Source organism: Fundulus heteroclitus, unplaced genomic scaffold, assembly GCF_011125445.2.
Source record: "Fundulus heteroclitus isolate FHET01 unplaced genomic scaffold, MU-UCD_Fhet_4.1 scaffold_259, whole genome shotgun sequence".
NCBI lineage: Eukaryota > Metazoa > Chordata > Actinopteri > Cyprinodontiformes > Fundulidae > Fundulus > Fundulus heteroclitus.
The window spans coordinates 1-15947 of NW_023396669.1; the positions used below are offsets into that span (position 1 = coordinate 1).

The following is a 15947-nucleotide window of genomic DNA, read 5'->3' on the forward strand; positions in this document are numbered from 1 at the left end:
CGTCTCAAACAGAAATGAATAGCGCTGTTTCCAGATCCCTCTCGCTTGCTTTTTTTCTCTTTGTCTGTAATTATTTTGTTACCAGACCGAATATCCATCCCGCTCTAACCGACCCGGGTGAACACAGCCGAACCACGGCTTCTCTCTAAAGCTGTTTATCTGACCCAGTGTCCCGCCCTCTCCAGCTGTAATTGGCTAGCAGGTTGTCTTCAGTCGTTGATTTGATTGGTTCAATTTATGACTGACACATCAAGATAGTACTAACAGAACGATGGCCACTCGGAGGTTAAAAAAATAAAAAAGTACAGCATGACTGTCATTACATTCGGGGCTTGACTCAAAACGACGCCTCTGATGGGAAATAAGCCTAAGGGCGACGCTAGAGAGCGCCCCCAACACATTTGTCGCCCTAGGCAATTGCCTAGCTCGCCTATAGCAATCGCCGGCCCTGCTTCCCACAGATAATTGTTCTCATTCCCGTGTCACTTTGTTGAAGCAGCATTGGGGAGCAAACTCTCATTATCCTCTGCAGAGCAGAGAACCTAACTGGGTTTGGAGAACTGCCGGCTGGATCTAAGCTAAGTCTGCAGTCTTTCTTCTGCAGAACCAGACGCCGAAGTAAAAGATCCATTCTATGCTGAAACAGCCATGTGATTTTCTCAGCTGTTTGCAGGAAGCTGACTCCAGACCGGAGCGGAGAGGTCTGCCTTTAGCAGTCAGGACAAGCTGAGAGGAGGAGCTGATGTGAAATCGCCCACTGCAGCAGACTAACAGGCCCCACATGAGCAGCTAGGCCAGCCAAGCTGAGAGGAGGCCCCACTCTCCATGCTGCAGTCCCCCCATTTTTTCCCCTGCTGCAGCCCCGCAGAGCTGACTTTTCTACAGCCTAGGACCCGGAGCTGCCCTCTACAGCTACGTTTCAGCTAGCCGCATGACTGCATGCTGCTGATCAGACAACCAGCTTTTCCTTGGAGTAAAACTGCTTCAACTAGACGCCCAAAGTGAATTTGATTCACACTCAGCTTCAGTCCACTCATTCCCTTTGTGAGCCTGATAGCTGTCTCTTTGGTACAGTTTGCTTTATGTAGCAGGGGATTCAGGCAATGGATTAAAATTCATAAACCGTTTCATAAGCGTCCTTTGTAGTTCCGAACACCTTTAACCACAGTTGTTAATCACCATTTGTCTTTAAAAAAAAGCTTCTTATACCGACAGCCTGGTTCACAAATGCATAAACAAATGTGCAAATTAGATGGGGCCCCCTGCCATTCAAAATAAATAAATAAATAAGGGGATGTTCATTGTACGTTTGTTGTGGTGGGAAGAAAATAAAGTTCTCCAGAACTCATCTTATCTATCTATTGTCATTATAGATCAATAATCATTTCACATTGGTGGGACTTTTTTCTACTGATTTGTGTTGAAATCTGTTGGGATAAAAAACAAAACTGCATCAGTCAGTGCCAAATTTTAAAGGGTCCAAACTTTGTAAATTTATAGTTTAACTTTTAGAAACTAAAGATAATTCCATTTATATCATTAAATACATAAACACAAAGTGTTAATTGCTGAAAATAGGTGCTTTTATAATAAAAATAAAAGTATTCATGTCAAATTTATAATTCCACTTGCAGCAGTTATGCGATCAAATCAAAACCCTCTGCTAACCAGGCTACTGGGCTGAATTACAACACTTCAACTTCAAACCCAACCCGCTCCTGGTCATATCTTTACTTTGTTAAATAAATCTGCTCAGCTCATTGTGGAGGGAGGGCAGACCCGGCAGCAGAAAGAAAAATTAATTAAATTTTTTTAGGTGGGCAAACTTAAAAAATAAAAAATAAATAATATTTACTCCTGCATTGCTGATAAATTCTCAATAAAACCCCAAAAATCAAAAAAAAAAAAAAAAACCATCAAGCAAATAGCAATAGTGTAGTCTGAGTTGCCAAATTAGGCAGATTTCCACCCAATTATGCTTTTGAGCACATTGAGCTCAAACAAAAATAGCTTATGGGGCAGGTTGTACAAATTTGGGGAGGCTTTTCAGCTTTTCATAACATTGTTGGGCTTTTAGAAAGAATTACTAACAAAATTATATTAAAACAGTCATCAAGGTCTGACAGAAAACTAAAACAATTATAATAAAATGCCATCTCCTTCAACGCATTTTACTGGTCAATTTATTTTTTTTTAAAAGCCAAATCAAGTCATATCTGTCAATCTGACATCATCAATGAATAGTAGTTATAATGAATAATATTGATTGTTATAATAAAACAAGAAGGAATAATGGTTAATCAAGTGTTTGGTTAGTGTGAACGCCCAAGAGGGTTGAGATCTACTTATCAACTTAAAAATATTTCATAACTGCATGTAAAAGTTAATGTTTGAGTTATACTGAGAGAAATTAAGTTTATATTAAGGTAGATTTAAAACCATGTTGGGAATCTATTTATAAGTTGTTTTTTTTCCGGCTGATATATCATGAGTGTTAAAGAGATATTGTGTGTTATTTGGTTGTCTGATTGTACATTTGTTTTGAGGCCCATATTCGCAGGTTTTTTTTTTTTGCTTCAGCGCAGCTGTGTGCTAATGGCATGTCATGTGTTTAATAGTTCTGTGCTTTTAACACAGAGTTGGAGATTTGGGCATTTTTTTCTTTTAAATTGGACAGGTTTTGTGCTTGGTTTGGGTTACTGGAAACTAACAGTGAGATACTCCAACCTGTAGCGCTGTGTCTGGAATCAAAAGTCCACCATAAGCTACACGCTGATAAACATGAGCTCTGGTGTCAGGCTGAACACTGAAGTAAAAATTCATACTAGCAGAGGTTCTGTAATTACAGCAGCTATGGAGAACAAGGAGCAGAACAAAGCAGAGTTCCCTTCTGCCTGCAAGTAACTCAAGTCTCTTCAATGTGGCAGAGTTTTCCTGCTTGGTTCTGCTCCTTGATCTGCTAGCTGTCCTAGCTAACCCTCCTAGCCTGAATGTTACTCCAGTTTAGACGTCAGTGCTGACATTTCAAACAGAAATTAATAGCGCTGCTTCCAGATCGCTCTCCTTTGCTTCGTTGTCACTTCTTGTAATTATTTGGTAATCAGACCGAATATCCATCCAGGCCACTGACACCGACGATGACCACAGCCAACAGCGGCGTCTGAGTAAGACTCAGTGTCCCGCCCCTCTCCAGTTGTGATTGGCAAGTGTTTGCCTTGAGTCGTTGATTTGATTGGTTAAATTGTATGATTGACATCAAAGATAGTACTAATAGGACGATGGCCACTCAGAGGTGAAAAATAAATAAATAAAAAAAGAAAAAAGACAGCTTCCAGTCCAGGGCGGGCACGGCTGGCTGACAGGGCAGGCACGGTCCCCCAATGCCCACCCATGGCGCCGGGTCTGAGGGAGGGGGAATATTTTGTCTGATGGAAGCTAATGAATCTAGTTAGTTTTGGCCTTTAGCTGCAACACGGGACACAAACAAACTAAACAATCCTTACTGTTGATAGGAGGTGCAGTTAATGGAAAGCTGCTATCAGTCTCCTCCTTCACAAGGAGCTGCTCTCCTTCCTGACGGGCCCCGGGTTCCTCCTTTATGTGGAGGGGCTCTGACTCCTGCTGCTCCCCCTCAGGACTCTGTTCTTCAGGAGACTCTTCTTTAACATGTGCTGCCAACGCTGAAACACAATACATGCATTATGAACAACTAGATCTTTACAATGTTACAACCATGGTCTTTAGTGTCATTCTGCTGTGGAGATTCAATGTGATTATTCTTATAAAAGCATTTAATAACTGCTAAATTATGCATCTGTTTTTATATCTATTTTAAAAACATTAGTAGGTTCTTTATCTTTTTTAGCCAGTTAAGCTATCAGAGCAACTGTGGAAGGTCCAAGAGCCTCTTGTTGCTCTGAAGCCACAGTTTGCAGAGCTCTGCCAGAACGGGATGGACAAGGAGAGCTTTGATGAGAGAAGCAGTCAAGGTGACGATGGCTACTCTGGTAGAGCTGCAGAGATCAGCAGCTCAGGTGGGACAATCTGACAACTGGACAGGTTTTCTGGAGCATCTCTAAAACTAGGAATTTTATGGACAAGTGGTGAGAAGAAAGCCAGAGGAAGTCCTGTTGGAGTTTGTTACAACCATGTAGGAGATTCCTCCAAAATGTCAACAGATGAGACTAAAACGGATTAAACTGCCAAAAGCTTAACGTTTAGAACAACACCAACACTGTTCCTCCCCCTGACCACTGCACCCCCCCATTATTGTATCCGTGGCATAAGTAGCCAGATACAAACAATTAAGGTAACACTCACACTTCAGCTCCATAGAAAATAAATGTCTCAGCATAACTGTGCAATATGGGAGCTGCAGAGTGACGGAGAAGGACTCAGCTCGGGTGGTGAGGACAGCACAGGGAGTTGTGGGATGCAGTCTGTCAGAACTGGAGTCAGTTTATGCTGCACTTATCCAGAGAAGGGACAGACGCTTAATTAGAGCCGTACCTCTGTTCTAATTGTGATTAGGCAGGCGTCGTCGTCATACAGTGCTCTTTGTAAAGCCACATCTAGAGGCACAGCAACATTGGCAAGACCCTGATCATACTCTTGGATGTTAACATGTCCAGTAAATGTGTCTGAATACTGTAGGGTGAATGTGTTTCCATCCAATGTGTATTTTGTGGGCAATTCCCTGACAAAAATGTATCCACTACCATTGACATCACTAATCATGTCATGCTGCTTCATCAAAGTGTACATTTTATCACCATTTATCACCATTCTATCTATCATTTGTTGACCAGGTTCTTGGGTTGTGAATGGCATTAGTCATGATAGCAGTAACACTATTGGTGGCACACTGTTTTGATTTATTTGAACCAAACCGGTCATGGCTCTGGTGAAATGAACCTCTTGTAATTAGTGTGTGATCAGGAAAACTTGTCTTACCGTTTTTGGTGACAGTTTCCTCACCAGCCACTACTCTGTTACAGCCCTAATACAGAAACACAAGGGTACAATTAGAGATTGGGATAAGGACAATTCAAGAAGTTTAACAACGATTAACTGCTCTGCTGGTATGCTCTGTTTGAGTGAACAGAGTTAAATATGTTCTATACACAAAGTTAAAGCGTTTCACATAGTTTCATGTTTTTAGTAGCCAATCTAGAAGGGAAACACTATGTATCCATGTTATATACAGTGAGACAACCCATTATTAAAGCTTAAAGTATTTATGGCTAAATGAAGTAAATGGATACGAATTTCACTTCAAACATAAATATAATATGCTTTACTTCATTACTTCCTTTTTCTAGAAGATCAGAAGTCTTCTCAATAATTTGCTTTTTTCAGACATGACATTCCTTCACATTTTAACAGGCAACAATGCCAACAATGTGTTTGGGAACTAAATTATACATTATGCATATTAACACATCAGGATTACCATTGGTTCTTGAAATGATGCAGTAGAAGCATCTCCAAAAGTTGATGTGTTGCCGCCCCCCAAGATTTCCAGCATGTCATCATCCAACCACTTTGGATTCAGCTCCACAGAAAACTCCATTTGTTCTTCTTTCTTTGGTGAAGCACAGCTTTGATGTAGGCTTGAACTTGGAGAAGCCTATAGTTTGGCAGAAATTAACAATAATCATAAATCTAATGAAACAATATTAAAAATACACTTAAACGTTCAGTCAAACTAACAGTAAACTACTTTACCCTGGTTAGACCCAACAACTTTCCTTTCAGATTGATTTTAAACAGTCACTTAAACAGAGCAACCCAGGAAAATTAAGATATTTTAAATAGCATTTTCATGTTTTAGTAGCTAATTTAGAAAGTGAAACAAAAATATGTATGCATGTCATATATATAGTGAGATAATCCATGACTTAAGCTTAAAGTATTTGTGTCTAAATGAAATAAATGGACAGGAATTTCACTTTACAAAACAAAAAATATGCTTTACTTCAATATATTCCTTGTTTTAGAAGATTAAAAGGTATTATTGATAATTTATACTTTTTTCATACATGGCATTCCTTTAAATTTTAATAGCCAATTCATTTGAAGACAGTGCCAACAATGTGTTTGGGATCAAAATTATACATTATGCATATTAACACATCAGGATTACCATTGGTTCTTGAAATGATGCAATAGAAGCATCTTCTAAAGTTGATGTGTTGCCGTCCCACGAGATTTCCAGCATGTCATCATCCAACCACTTTGGATTCAGCTCCACAGAAAACTCCATTTCTTCTTCTACCTGTAAATAGTAGCAAAAAGTTTATTACACCTTATGATTTCATTGAGAAACAGTTGAATAAAAAAGGTTAAATAAAAAGGTTTTACAAATACTAACCTTTAGATGGAGAACTCTCTTTGGTGAAGCACAGTTTTGATGTTGGCTTGAAGTAGGAGAAGCCTATAGTTTGGCAGAAATCAACAATAATCATAAATCTAATAAAAAAAATATTTAAAATACACTGAAATGTTCAGTCAAACTAACAGTGAACTACTTTACCTTCTTGCGGGATCCAACAACCTCCCATTCAAAGGGGTTTTGTGGGGCCACAACTGGAACATCAGGTGTACAAAGCAACTTTGGGGGAGAGTGTGACATGGTGGGCGTCACTTTGGTCTCAGCAGTTAGCTCGGGAATCTGCTCATCTGAGGTCTCATATATAGCTTTAGTTAGGATCTTCATCCCATCATCATCACTAAGGTGTACCTTTTAACAAAATGAATAAGTACACATTAATTATCATCAATTAATTTGTTAAAGTTATACTTTATGAAACTCTTTGAATTCATGCCTTACCCCATCTCTGCTCCACAGGTGCAGTTTACTCATCGGAAACAGCTCAGCAACTGATTTGTATGACACACCTTTAAATGCAGAAAATAAACATAAACTTTAAAAACTATTTAAAACAGTAAGTTACAAATAAAGGCATTTAATTCAGGAATACTTAAAATGTTATATTTTTACCCCTCCCTGGGCTGCCACCTTACCACGGTGGAGGGGTTTTAGTGTCCCAATGATCCTAAGAGCTATGCTGTCAGGGGCTTTACGCCTCTAGTAGGGTCACCCAAGGCAGACAGGTCCTAGGTGAGGGACCAGACAAAGAGCAGCCCAAAACCCCCTTATGATGAGTAAGATTATTGGACGTCGTGTTCCCCTGCCCAGACGCGGGTCACCGGGGCCAGGTGCGTTGTGCAATGGGTGGCACTAGAGGGCGGGGACCTTGGCGTTCTGATCCTCGGCTGCAGAAGCTGGCTCTTGAGCTGTGGAATGTCACCTCTCTGGTGGGGAAGGAGCCTGAGCTCGTGCGCGAGGTTGAGAGGTTCTGACTAGAGATTGTCAGACTCACCTTGACACATGGCTCTGGAACCAGTCTCCTTGAGAGGGGCTGGACATTCTTCCACTCTGGAGTTGCCCCTGGTGAGAGGCGCCAAGCTGGAGTGGGCATACTTGTTGCCCCTCATCTCAGGGCCTGCATGTTGGGGTTCACCCCGGTGAACGAGAGGGTGGCCTCCCTCCGCATTGTGGGGGGACGGAGGGAGGGAAAAGTGTTCTGACAGTTTGTGCGTATGCTCAAAACAGCAGTTTAGATTACCCACCCTTTTTGGAGTCCTTGGAGGGGGTACTGGAGAGTGCCCCTCCTGGGGACTCCCTCGTTTTGCTGGGGGACTTCAACGCTCACGTGGGCAATGACAGTGAGACCTGGAGGTGAGTGGTTTGGAGGAACGGCCCACCTGATCTGAACTCGAGTGGTTTTCTGTTGTTGTACTTCTGTGCTAGTCATGGATTGTCCATCACGAACACCCTGTTCAAGCATAAGGGCATCCACATATGCTCTTGGCACCAGGACACCCTAGGCCGCAGTTCAATGATCGACTTTTTTGTCGTTTCATCTGATCTGGTCGCCGAGGCAAAAACTCGAGCGTGGGAGGAGTTCGGAGAGGCCATGGAGAAAGACTTACGTACGGCTTCGAAGTGATTCTGGTCCACTATCCGGCGTCTCAGGAGGGGGAAGCAGTGCAGTACCAACACTGTTTACAGTGGGGGTGGTGTGCTGCTGACCTCGACTCAGGACGTCGTGTGTCGGTGGGCGGAATACTTCGAAGACCTCCTTAATCCCACCAACACGTCTTCCATTGCGGAAGCAGAGCATGAGGACTCTGGGTCGGGTTCTCCCATCTCTGGTGCTGAGGTCGGCGAGGTTGTTAAAAAGCTCCTCGGTGGCAAGGCCCCGGGGGTGGATGAGATCCGTCCTGAATACCTTAAGGCTCTGGATGTTGTGGGGCTGTGTTGGTTAATGCGGCTCTGCAGTATCGCGTGGACATTGGGGGCAGTTCCCCTGGATTGGCAGACTGGGGTGGTGGTCCCACTATTTAAAAAGGGGGACCGTAGGGTGTGTTCCAACTATAGAGGAATCACACTCTTAAGCCTCCCTGGTAAGGTCTATTCAGGGGTTCTGGAAAGGAGGGTCCGTTGGAGAGTCGAATCTCGGATTCAGGAAGAGCAGTGTGGTTTTCGTCCTGGTTGTGGAACACTGGACCAGCTCTACACCCTCAGCAGGATCCTGGAGGGGGCACGGGAGTTTGCCCAACCAGTCTACATGTGTTATGTGAATCTGGAGAAGGCATTCGACCGTGTCCCCCGAGGGATCCTGTGGGGGGTACTCCAGTAGTATGGAGTACCGGGCCCTTTAATAAGGGCTGTCAGGTCTCTGTATGACCGGGGTCGAAGTCTGGTCCACATTGCCGGCAGTAAGTCACGGTGAGAGTTGGACCCCTCCAAGGTTGCCCTTTGTCACAGATTCTGTTCATAACTTTTATGGCCAGAATTTCTAGGCGCAGCCAAGGTGTTGAGGGGATCCGTTTTGGTGGCCTTAGGATTGCGTCTCTGCTATTTGCAGATGACGTGGTCCTATTGGCTTCATCAGGGCGTGATCTACAGCTCTCACTGGAGCGGTTCGCAGCCGAGTGCGAAGCGGCCGGGATGAAAATCAGTGCCTCCAAATCCGAGATCATGGTCTTGAACCGGAAAAGGGTAGAGTGCCTCCTCCGGGTTGGGGAGGATCTGCTGCCCCTAGTGGAGGAGTTCAAGTATCTTGGGGTCTTGTTCATGAATGAGGGGAGGATGGAGCGGGAGATGGACAGGCAGATTGGTGCGGCGTCTGCTGTGAAGCGGGCACTGTACCGATCCGTTGTGGTGAAGAGAGAGCTGAGCCAAAAGGCGAAGCTTTCGATTTACAGGTCGATCTACGTTCCTACCCTCATCTATGGTCATGAGCTTTGGGTCGTGACCGAAAGAACGAGATCCCGGATACAAGCGGCTGAAATGAGTTTTCTCCGTAGTGTGTCTGGGCTCTCTCTTAGAGATAGGGTGAGGAGCTCAGTCATCCGGGAGGACTCAGAGTAGAGCCGCTGCTCTTCTACATTGAGAGGAACCAGTTGAAGTAGTTGGGCATCTGGTCAGGATGCCTCCTGAACGCCTCCCTGGTGAGGTGTTCCGGGCACGTCCCACCGGGAGGAGGCCCAGGGAAAGACCCAGGACACGCTGGAGGGACTATGTCTCTCTGCTGGCCTGGGAACGCCTTGGGATTCCCCCAGAGGAGCTGGCCCAAGTGGCTGGGGAGAGGGACATCTGGGCCTCCCTACTGAAGCTGCTACCCCCGCGACCCGATCCCGGATAAGCGGAAGATGATGGGTGGATCGATGCATGGATTAAAATGTTATATTTGTACAAAGCAAAAAGGCTATATGGTCAGTATTTACCCAGTTGCACTGATACTCTTTGGAATTCTTGTCGTAGAAGAGACTGAACCTGAGGCTCCACGTCAAGTCTTGGAGGGAAATCCAACACAAACACCTTTAAAAAGATATAAAGTAGGAAATTACTTAGCAGTCCCTAAATAACCTTATAAACATTTACATTTATTGATGGATGGATGGATGACATTGTTATGAGAACTTTACAGAACACTCAATCATACCCATGCTTTTAAACACTTTTGGTAAATGCAGTGCATATGTTTTTTTATTAAAAATCTTAATTGTTTCACTTACAGGTATTTATGGTGCTACATACACTTGTATGTTTGCATTACTAATTTACAGCTTAATTTTTTTGTCATAGACCAACACAAGCGGTTACCTTCGGAAAAAGTGTGCAAACAGTTGCTAGGAGCTTTTCAAACCGTTTCCCAGCTTCACTGACAGCAGTCCTTCTCCTCAAAGTGTTGCTTGGAGCTAACAAACAAACTACATCAGGGATGCGTGGGATGACCGCATTGAGGAGCTCGGTTCTCAGGTCCAAAGCTGTTCCTCCAGGGACGACCAAGAAACCAAAGTAAAGACCGTCTGCTTTAATAGGAGCAAATCCATCCACAACAGCCCTAAGATGAGAGTCTCCTACAACAAAGACAAACTAAAAAAAATACAAAATACTATTAAAACACTGCTGATAATTATTGAGTCAATTTATGTGTAAAATAAACGTACTTTCTTGTCTTTTGATTCTGGGGGAATGACCAGTCTGCAGGTATTGTTGGCAGAAGAGATCGGCCAAGGTCTATTTCTATGACGGGTTCCTGTTCCTTGACCTTCCAGTCAGGAAACACAAGTAAATATTTTAGTTTATGCTTGTTAATGAACAATATGCAACCAAAGCACAAATGAAGAAGAGAAGAAGAAGGGGTGGGCGATATATCAAATATACACGATGTATTTTAAGTTTTCCTTGGCACGATGGTTAAAATGACTTTATCGCGACCATCAAGTGTAAATTTTCATGGCAAGATTGAGCCGCTGTATTTAATTCACTGCGAGTTCAGTTTTTCCCACACGCTGTGAACGCATCACCCGCTCCTCCTCCAAACCAGAAAGAGTTCTGGCACACACACAACAACGAACCTATGCGCTTACTTGAGCTGACTAGACAGCGAGAGCTATGGTGACAGCGGGCGTTTCAGGTAAACAAGAAAACGAGTCTGAAGAGAAACAGCACTGGGTCAATAATCTGGCCGTGGTTTGGATTTCACAAGGAGGTCGAACAAAATGCGGTAATTTGCAAAACATGCCGTAACACCATTGCCACAAAAGGTAGCAGGAGCACACATTAGTTCAACCTAAAAGGTCATTCAGTGCAAACGAAGAGTCTTGTAAACTCCACGTGTCGACCCCCCCCCCCACACCGAAGGGAACTTTAACTAAACCAGCCCTAAAACTGTTCAAATCTCTTTTGCTAAATCTGATATGACAGGAAAAAAAACGTTTGTTTAAAGTTTCCCAGCACCTAAAGATCAACAGAAATATTTTTGAGATTCTCTGAATCTGTAGCTGCGACTGGTCAGTTGATTTTATAGTCACAATACAAGTTTTTGTTTTTGGGGTCGTTACATTTTTAATTATAAATTTTTTATGACTTAAGCACAAAGAGCACCTTTTATTTCAGGTTTATTTTGTGTCAGATTTTTCCTTGGTGTTCCTTTTGGCTGCTGGGATGTTCTGTTTTAAAGTCCAGTGTTGACCACAAGAGCTCTAATGTGACAATATTGTAATTTGTGAAAAGCTATTATGTGCAGCTGTGGTTAAAAAAAATGGCAATAAAACATTAAAATTAATTTTTATTTTGCAATCAATTTTTCCAACTAAAGAAATTGACACGTTAATTTGAGATATACCAATGCAACTTTAGGCACTGTAGCTAAAAACATTTGTGTTTTAAGGTTATTTGAACATCTCATGATATATAATCCTGTATCGTGATACAGCTCAAAGATATCGTGATATTGGATTATCTTCATATCGCCCACACCTAGTCACAAGTATCTATGAAACACACATACAAGCCACAAATGTGCTTTCTTGAACTTTGATGTCAACCTCCAGTAGTTTGCGGTCATTCATCCTCTTTTTAGAGGCTTGTACACGACGAAAATTTTTAAGACGAGGCATCTAAAAATAAAGAAAAAAAAGGTTAGCAAACCATAAACTACAACAACTTCACACATTTTAAGCTTTTCTTTACCACACTGAACATTCTACAATACAACATCCTTTTTGTCATATTGTTGTTGTATCAAGTATCTCCTGAAATTACTTTGATTACTTTAGAAAACAAAAATATACTCCCAGAAATGAGTAAAAGCTGTGAAATAGGACTATGATGTTTATAATTGACAAAAATATCACTGACACAAAGCATAGTTAAAAGAACATAAAACACTTTTTAGATGCAGACTAACAAGCAGGTCTAATTTGATGCAGGTGTTAGTTTAGGGGATGGAAATTTACAGGGTTATTCCATAAGTGTTTCCTCAGAATTGAGTGATTCCATAAGTGTTTCCCTCTGCTTGGTTTAAAAAAAGTAACCGTCACTAACTACCACATTTTTTTCTTTATTTCTTTTGGTGTTTCTTAAAACCAGATAGTTGCAAATTGAAATGACCAGTTGTCTCACGTTTGTGATCTGTTTTTTTTTCTACAAAATTAAACAACTGAACATCCTGCTGCAAGATCAGTGATTCCATAATTTTTGCCAGGGGTTGTAGATTTATGGTTGTTTTCCTTTGTTAATTAGTGTTTGATGACCAGACATATTGCGCAATGTGTGCTACCTGCTAACTCCCAGTTTCTGGACCTCCAACTACAGACTGAGTGAGAGTATAAATAAATATGGACTAACTTCAGATAGTCTTGACGTTTTGATTTATACAAATGAATTTAAAATTATTTTCTTAACGTATAAAGCCCTTAATAATCAAGCTCCATCATATATCAGAGCTCTGATTACCCCGTATGTTCCTAACAGAGCACTTCGCTCTCAGACTGCAGGTCTGCTGGTGGTTCCTAGAGTCTCTAAAAGTAGAATGGGAGGCAGATCCTTTAGCTATCAGGCTCCTCTCCTGTGGAACCAACTCCCAGTTTTGGTCAGTGAGGCAGACACCCTGTCTACTTTTAAGATAAAATTGAACGAATTGAATAGATGACGAGCAAATAAACACCCTACTCTGTGACAGTAGGAGAGCGTGTACTGTGTTACTATACCGCTGAACAGGTATCTTGTCTGTTGTATTTTAACAGATCCAGTGTAACAGCTGTGACAGATGGTATGAAAATGCAAACAAAGGCAGCTGGAACTGTCTATTGAGCAATTAATATGCAAACTTTGTACTCGGTTCAACAATGTTCAAAATAAATACTTTAGCTATATATTGTCAATAAAACTGTACTTTGTTTCAACAACATCAAGGCTGCGCCTCATCAGGCTGATATAGAAGGATTTCACAAATAATTGGAGTCAGTGGACTCCAATTGAAAGCTATTGAAGAAAAATCCTTCATTTTTATAATAAAAAAATCTTTAAAAATATAAAAAGGCTTAAAATGGAATAAAAATGAGTGTGCCTCATCAGGCTAATATAGTAGAACAGTTTGACACAGATTTTGAGTCAGTGAGTCAGATGACCTGGAAGCCATCAAAGAAAAGTTCCAATTTCTGTCTTTAAAAAATATCTTTAAAATTTGAAAATAGCTTAAAATTGAACATAAACAAGTGTGCCTTACAGATTGCATCTATTGGCGTGATTTTATATTAGTTTCGTCTTAGCTGGTCATAACAGACAAGGAATTTACTGATTTTTGTTTCTGAAGAGTGTTTGGTTAAAGATCTGAGAGGAGGGAGCAGCTGAGAGACACTGGCCGAAATCAAAGTCACCCAATCGGATCAACCGTGAGCTTTATCCCGCTGACTCCGCGGAGCCTGAATATCCAACTTCACCTCGGTGAGGGGAGCATTGTTTACCAGGCCTACGCGCGTTTTTGTGGCGGGGAGATTTTTGGAATGAGGCACGGACCCCAAAAAGCCCACCATACCTGCCTACGTATCAGAAAGAGAATATCTAAGCAACAATGCATTAGTCATTTTTCTCTCTTTAAACAGTTCGTTTCAACCTGCGAGATTTTTACATTAAAACTGCAGCAAAAAGGCCGAACGTAGATGAAAGTCCTGCATTACGTCACAGCTGCGCAGTTTAATATTGATCAAATTCACTTACCTTTACAACTGTTCCACGTTCTTTAAAGAACCTTGAGTAATGCTTCTTGTTCTTATCCTTAAGGTTGGATAACAACTCAATGGCGAGAGCTGGTCATTGCTGACTATTGAGCACGCGGCAGTTTTAATCGCTGCTTCCGGGTTTTTTCCTCGTCTTCTTCTTCTTTGTGATTTTTACTGGCGGGTGACATCTAACGTTAAGATGTATTATCATCATCTACTGTGCTGGAGTGTGAACCAGAATGTCTCCCTTTAATCTAAATTCCTATGTATAATCCTGTTTCCTTCAAAAATGTGATAACTGTTCTATTTATTTTATGTTTAACTTATAACTTATTACGTTTTAATGTCTTTATATCATATTTCCTAATTTCTTTCTGTTTTAGCTTCTCTATACTTGCCGTATATTTTTCACAATGAATTATTACATGTTCTACTGTTTCCATGTCCACACCACACCCACAACTACCTGTTGGATGTTTACCTATCAGATTTAAAGTTTTATTTAATCCAGTATGTCCGAGCCGCAATCTTTTCATCACTACTTGTTCTTTTCGATTTTCTCCTGTAACTGCCATGAAGAGCAGTTCTTAAGTTAATTTCATGGTTTAATTTGCAATAAATGTGTTAAAAAACAATGTTGATTTAATAAAATTGACAATTGAGGGTGTTCAAGGTGTTGTTTCTGGTCGGATCGATATGTTAAATACACGTTCGTTAGATTCGTTGGGGGCAGCATGCTGGATTTTTTCCCTGTCCGTGATTCTTGCAAAGGTTTTTGGTTTTGCACATTAATGAAGAAGATGGTGCTACAAGATGCATTTTTACTAACCCATACAACTTAATGCGGCCAATGAGGTAAACAAAGTTTATTTTGTGTTTCTATAAAGGAATATGTTTGCTTGAGATATCTGTTAAGTTTATTTGTCACATGTCTCTAAATGTTATATAAGGGTGTCAAACTACTGATTCGGGAAAAACTCAAGATCTTACAATTGTGCTTTGTTTATTCTCCATGAGAATGCCTTATTGTATGAAAGTTGATTATTCTATGTTTTTGTACAGTTCTTACGGCATCGTTGATGACAACTGTGTCTGATTAAATGCCAGTAAACATAACGAACGCCTTGTGTCCGTTTATTCGACTTGGAGGGAGTTACGCTCCTATTATTTCCATATTCCCTACTTTCTTTTGTATTTGAAATAGATGACAACCTTTAGTTCTTTCCTCCTACATTTGTTGCCATTCAGATTTAATTTTGCTCTTTGTAATTGGTTTTATTTCAAATTTATAATATGCTATTTCCATAATTCTACATTGCTTTAAAGATACCTTAGCTAGATGAACTGCCATATCATTACCTTCTAGATCTTTATGAGCAGGTATCCACATCAACCTAATCTTTGTTTCATTCTAAATAACACTTCATAAATTTCATAAACTAACTCCATACGACTTTCAGATGAGATATTTAAAGTAGACATTAATCATGATCATGAATCTGAACATATAAGAACTTTTTCAGTTTTATTTTGCTCTACCCACTGTAAAGCCATAAGTATTGCTAACATTTCCACTGTTTATACTGCTAAATTGTCAGATGTTCTTTGTTTCATATATACATCTAGTTCAGGAATAGCATAAGCAAACCCTGTTTTATTTGAAACCAAATCGTTTGAACCATCTGTATATATAATTTTAAAGGATTTATACATATTTTCAATTCTGTCCTTTACAAAATTTACCCAGTTATTATCTTTATTAATCTGCATTTCTTTGTAAACCTCTAAATCAACATTCACAGAAGGAAACAACCAAAAAGGTGTAATAGGGCTTGGGCGTCATGACGTATTACTTTGTGTGGCCG

The 15947-nt window shown here is 41.0% G+C and overlaps 1 protein-coding gene across 1 annotated transcript; it reads right to left on the bottom strand.

The window, feature by feature from the left end:
• Positions 1-3601: 3601 nt before the first annotated feature.
• LOC118556288 lies at positions 3602-15200 on the bottom strand (the record flags this gene model as incomplete). The annotated part of the gene is given in 12 exon segments (XM_036129960.1): positions 3602-3680; positions 4954-4999; positions 5453-5629; positions 6146-6277; positions 6374-6436; positions 6536-6742; positions 6833-6900; positions 9799-9892; positions 10178-10450; positions 10525-10625; positions 11871-11979; positions 14081-15200. Coding segments are annotated over 11 exon segments (1349 nt in total), but the record flags the coding sequence as incomplete, so codon positions are not given.
• Between the last annotated feature and the right edge of the window lie 747 nt (positions 15201-15947).